Raw genomic sequence first — 6,000 nt, forward strand, 5'->3', positions numbered from 1 at the left:
AGTACTTGTAAACAGAAGTGGGTTTAATTCGGTTTTGCGGCGACTCCATGAAATGACTTACTTTTTGGAACCGTAGGACAGACGATGATGATGGATTGATTGAAAGCTCTTATCGAGGTACCGGTAGTTTCCCGGCTTAATGAGCACTCACTATTCACTACTCGTATCATAATATAAAGATCCTTACCTATATAGTTCTTGGCCAGTTTGGGGAGGTTCTGTGGAAAGTGTTTCGCGTTGCCACTGGGATGTGCTCAGTTACTTTTGATTGGTGACAATACTAGCCACGGTACCGTCTGCCGTATCATAGAAGACGAAGGAAACCCGACTGCCTCTCAAACAGCTGATGGCAACGATCGCAATATATATCAGCCTTCTTTTGTTTTCTCCTTTTTTCTTTTCCCTCACGCTCCCCCCTTTTTCACTCGTGTTAAAGTTTCCAAATCTGTCTGAGCGTCCTTAGTTAGGCCCGCGTGGAGAAGGTTGTATCATTTCGTTTCTCTACTGTGCTAGGATCACCGTTTATCACCGGATCTGGCTGGAGTTGTCAAAGTTCCTGTATAGTACCCGTACAGTTACTCCTACAGCACCGTACATTCTACAGTACTTCTGCTTCAGTACTCGTGGGGAGTGAATAGTCTAATCGCATCATACAAACGAGGACTTGCACACATTGGACTCATCGCACAGTCTGCGGATCCCATACCAGGACATTTACGATATGATACCTGCGCTAGCAGCTCTTAGCCTGGAAAAGCTGACAGCCGACCCACGCATAGGGAAAATTTCGCCATCTTTTTTTTTGCCATTCCATCCTTGATCCTTTTGTCCTTGGACCCTTAACGAAATTCCTAAAAAGCTCGAGAGGAGCGGTACCGTAGTGACAAAGGCGATGGCTCGCTTCGCCTCCCCGGTGGGGGAAGAAGGAAAAAACAAAAAAGATGATGGGGGTGAGGGCTTGGTTGCTTGCTTTCTGCTAGTGTTACAGGCTACAGGATACAGCATCTTCTGCTGCTGCGGTGCTCAACCGGCTCTCGACGCGAGAAAGTGAAATAGGGAAAACCTTCTTGTTTCTCTCCCTCTCTCCCCCCTCCTCCTCCTCCTATCACTATTTAGCGGTACACTTTCTTTTCCCTGTGCGAGTCTAAACCGCCGCCATTCACCTCAGAGTTCGTTTTCTTTTTTAAAAACTTCAACTCCTCTCTCCCTTTTTCTCTTTCGATCCTTCCAATTGATTCCTTGCTTGTTGCTCCCTGTTTTGTGGTGGCTGTTCTAGATCGATATCACGCTCCTACCTTCTAGCGGTTCGAGGGTTTTGCCTCTTATCAGCATACCCTATCCCGATCCATCAATTCTGTCATTCAATCCGGTCAATCCCACAACGGCTGCACCGGAGAAAAGAGTATCATATAATTGAGCATCGGATCCTTCCCCTGTCTGCCACTTTCTCTCTTTCGAACAGAGCTCTGTCGAAACAGCTGCAGTGCCGGTACTCGCTTAATCCTTAATCTGCTTATTAGTGCGGTGGTCCTTCGGCAGACCTCTACCTTTCTGCCTGAGTTTATTTATTTGGTCCCTTCTGGTATTCTTATTTTACCGGCCGCCTCATTCGTCCCCCCCCCCTGGTACTGTACTTACCTAGATAAACATTGAGTTCTTGGGCGTACATTTATTATTATTATTATTGTTGTTATTATTTTTCAAGGCTGCAAAGACCCGTGGTAAATCTAGTGGTAAGCCTTTTTTCCCTTTGATGCTTTTTTTGTTTGTTCGATTATGATTAGATGCCTGTCTATTTACGTACTGTACTTCCTTTCTTGTTCGATGTTGCGCCCCAAAATCATACCCAACTTCATTTTCTCGGTTACCTTTGGAGCACTCCCTTCCACACGCTCGATGCGTTGCCAGAACTAGACTCCATACCACATGAGATCAGTTAACACTCTAGGAAACCTCATCCTTACTCGTGTGCCACACTCACTGTCTTTCTCCTCCTGTCCGGATACTAGTTGCCTACTGCTTTTACTGACCCAGGTTGAATTAGGCCTTGCCCTAGGGAATTACATACATTCACTTCCGACGCACAAAGACCGGCGTATTTCCTTCTTTTTCTTCTTCTCTGGCTTCCTTATTCCCTTCTCGAAGACTGCCACCTCTGCCGGCATCACATAGCATTTCCACCCTCCCATTTCACACTGTTAGCCTCGGAAAAATATTATCCACTATAACACTTTATTCTCCAGCTATTCCCATTCATAAATTCCGCACTTGCCTTGTCTCTGGGGTGTCTAAAAAAAAAACTCCGTTTAGTCGTGGCGCGCTTGTTAAAGATGTGCATGGGAGGAACCCCTGATACGGGTGCTCAAAGGTCTCGTGAGATCGAGCGGTTGATACGACAGGATGAGAAGCGCATGGCAAAGGAAGTTAAATTATTGCTCTTAGGTACCGTTGTTGTTGTGACTAATCCATTGGATATCTAACCATCGTTGTTGGTTTATGATCTGCCAATAGGTACTAATGCAGCGTGGTCTATCGATAGGAGCTGGCGAGAGTGGAAAGTCCACCATTCTCAAGCAGATGAAGCTGATCCATGCGTCTGGTTTTTCCAAAAACGACAGAGATGATTACCGCGTAATAATCTTCTCCAACTTGTTGAACTCGTTCAAGATTATCCTGGAAGCTATGGAATCGTACGATTTGACATTTCAGAACGACGAAAACGAAGTGCGCTATCTCCCAGTATTGTCGAATCTAATTCTTGTTCTATTTGGTACTGATTGCCAATGTCTTAGGCACATGTTGAGCTGGTCATCATGGAGCGCGAATTGGGCAGACAAGAACCTTTCCCTAAGGAGTACCAAAGGGCCTTTGAAAGTTTGTGGGCAGATGGTGGTGTTCAGACAGCGGTGCACCGGGGGAATGAGTTCGCGCTGCACGATAATTTGAATTAGTGAGTTTGACAGTGTCTTCGGCTCTATTGTTCCCCCCGCATTTTTTTGCTCTTTGGGGGCCAGAGACCTGAGAATGGCAACTGATAGGAGAATCCCGTGTTTTAGTTTTTTTGAATCGCTAGACCGGTTATTTGTCCCCAACTACATTCCGACTGATCAAGATATTCTCCATTCCAGATTAAAGACCACTGGAATAAGTGAGACATTGTTTGACTTGGGTGCTTTGACATACCGTATGTTCGACGTTGGCGGGCAGCGATCTGAGCGCAAGAAGTGGATTCATTGTTTTGAAAATGTTACCGCCTTGTTATTTTTGGTTGCAATTAGTGGATATGACCAGTGTTTGGTCGAGGATAAAGACGCTGTATGTTCTTGATGCTCATGCCAGTTATTTTGTTTTTCTAGTGGCGTTACGTATTGATTGTGTGATTGGACGATCGGACTGGGTTGGTGGCTAACGTTGACTTAGAATCAAATGCAAGAAGCTCTGATGCTATTTGAGAGTATTTGCAATTCGCAGTGGTTTGTCCAGACTTCAATCATTCTCTTTCTGAACAAGATCGACTTGTTCAAGAAAAAGTTGCCGAATTCACCGGTAAGGAAGTATTTCCCCGACTACACTGGTGATCCACAGTCATACAAGCATGCCTCGATGTATTTTGAGGAGAGCTTCAAGAGGTTAAATCGAAGTTCTTCAAAGGTATGTCCTTTCTGTGCCCGGCACATTTAGGGTTTGGTTCTAACAATATAACAAACTAGGATATCTATGTTCATTTTACAAACGCTACAGACACAAATTTGCTCAAGATCACGATGTCCAGTGTTCAGGACATGATACTCCAGAAAAATCTTCAAAATCTGGTTCTGTAAGTGCTTTATGAAAACAAAGAAATTATATTTGCCGGGAAGTGTGGGGGTATGAGGGGGAAAAAGTGTGCAATGAACTCATTTATGATCCGTGATGGATAGAGGCAAGAGGCTTTAAGCCATTACCACTATGTTTTGAAATGGTGAACAATTGCAACGCGCGACGACATTGAAAGTCAGTATTTTATTCCATATTTTTATCACCAATTGTTTTCGACAAACGGCTGCGGTGTTTGGTTGAACGACTTGCTGGTTTCGCTATTTCTTCTACATGATTTTCGTTCTACGCCGGCCGATTACAGCTCTCGCTATCGTTAATGAAGAGGTTTGAACTTTTTTTCTTTTGTTTTCGTGTATCATCTGTCCTTATTGGAGACTTGATGGGGAGCATTAGATGAGTAGGGGTAGCATTTACTTCCGGTTCCTTTTGGGAGGGAATATAGTACTTTTTGTCCGGTTCTGTGGCTGGTGGTTTTTTATTCTGTTTTTTCCTATTTCTCGGGGGCTGGTGGCATCGTATGGGTGTTTCGATGTGGTATTTTTATTGTTTTTATTTTTATTTTTATTTTTTTGTTTTCTGGTTCCTCCAGCTTGTGGAGTGCATGCAGACAGCTGCCAGACACCAGATATATAAAAACGGGAGGGAGGCACTGGGATCGAGAGGTTGGGAATAGGCCCATCTTCTTGGTGGTTCCGAAAAATTCTTTCGTGTATTATATATCTTATGTATGTATATAATTCCTTTTCATTTCAAAGTCCATATTTCGAGCACCTGTTTTAGCATTTTTTTTCATTTTTTTTTTTTTTCACTCGAGTTTGCTCTTGTCCCTAGTTCGGGGAGGGGGCGGTTCCATCTGAATTTTAACAAATGTTCCCTCGACGCTGATGAGAATTCCGCACCGCTCAGTTATAGCCTAGTTGAGATTCTATAGACAGAGAGTTTAACAATTATTATTTGCCCATGATTTCATCATCAAAAGTTCAAGAGCGGGATAGATGCAAAGAGAGTCAGCATTCCTGTCTTGGGGATGTCTTGGCACTGCGGCGCCATTCGAACTGAACCAGGATTTGGCATCCAGAGCGCCCTTCCTTTCCTCTAACCACCAACAATCACCACATCATCGTCAAATCACTTCCACTTCGGACCTCCTCCTCTTCTCACTCTGTGTCTGGACATCTTCGCACCCCCTTTTCTCCGCTTAGCAGTAGACAAGATGTTCTCTCTCCGCCATACTGCGCTAACCTCGCGCTTTGCCGGCGTCCAAACTCTCCCCCGCTCAATGGTATCCATCGGACAGACCTCATCCCCCACCATCCGTTTCCAACCAATGTTGAGATCTTATTCGTCATCATCTTCCTCTAAGCCCTCTAAGCCCTCAAAGTCTTCAGATGGGACGTCTAGTAGCGGTATCGCTGGTACGCCTACCGTTCGAAGGTCAACTAGGGCGGGGACGAGAAACTCTGCCGCATCAACGGCGGCGAGAGAGCGATCAAAGGTCCCCGTGGTACCTAGCACTGACCATCTCCATCCAGCCGGTACAAATCCTCCCCACCTCTCGTCATAAGTTTTTACTAACTGGTCTGCTTTGATAGACGTAGCAGTGTCAGCCTTCTTTGCCCAACACCGGCCAGTCAGTATCTCTCACCCGGTCCCACTGAACCACTCGGAGAGCCTTTTCGGGAATATTTTCAACTCGCGAAAACCTGCCGTTGAACGCCCTATATACCAGAACTCTCCATCGCCAACAGACTTTGTGCACATAGAAGTGGCGGTCGAGTCCGGATGGTTAGAATCCGCAATCCGATCAGCCTCAGGTAGCGCTCAGCAGCAACAGCAGCAACAGCAGCAACAAGCAGCAGCAGTACAACCACAGCCGAATCAGCCTACACAAGGTGCCGCTGACTCGGCAAATCCGGGCTACTCCTACCGGCCCTTCCATCCGCCTCCACCACCAAGGGCGCAAACTGCCTTCCTGAGGCCGAGACTTCAAAAGCAACTCATCCAACTCCTCCTCCGGGCCGCGGCGCAAGGAGAAGGAACTTTTGCCGTCTCAGGCAACAGCAAGCTCCTTCTCGAGCACATGATCCGCAAACGACGCACTGGTGAGGCTATGCCTGATGAGAATCCCGGACGAGTGGTCATGCGCCTTCTTTCCGTCAAGAGGATTAGAAAACTCAAGAT

The 6,000-nt window shown here is 45.9% G+C and overlaps 1 protein-coding gene; it reads left to right on the plus strand.

The window, feature by feature from the left end:
• Positions 1-2,164: 2,164 nt before the first annotated feature.
• GSTUM_00011103001 (uncharacterized protein) lies at positions 2,165-3,821 on the plus strand (the record flags this gene model as incomplete). XM_002841717.2 has 6 exons in its annotated part: positions 2,165-2,442; positions 2,540-2,724; positions 2,793-2,950; positions 3,057-3,315; positions 3,421-3,651; positions 3,711-3,821. The coding sequence occupies exons 1-6, from the start codon at positions 2,331-2,333 to the stop codon at positions 3,819-3,821; spliced, it is 1,056 nt and encodes a 351-aa protein (XP_002841763.1). The 5' UTR covers positions 2,165-2,330.
• Between the last annotated feature and the right edge of the window lie 2,179 nt (positions 3,822-6,000).

The sequence above is a fragment of the Tuber melanosporum genome, assembly GCF_000151645.1.
Source record: "Tuber melanosporum whole genome shotgun sequence assembly, scaffold_8, strain Mel28".
NCBI lineage: Eukaryota > Fungi > Ascomycota > Pezizomycetes > Pezizales > Tuberaceae > Tuber > Tuber melanosporum.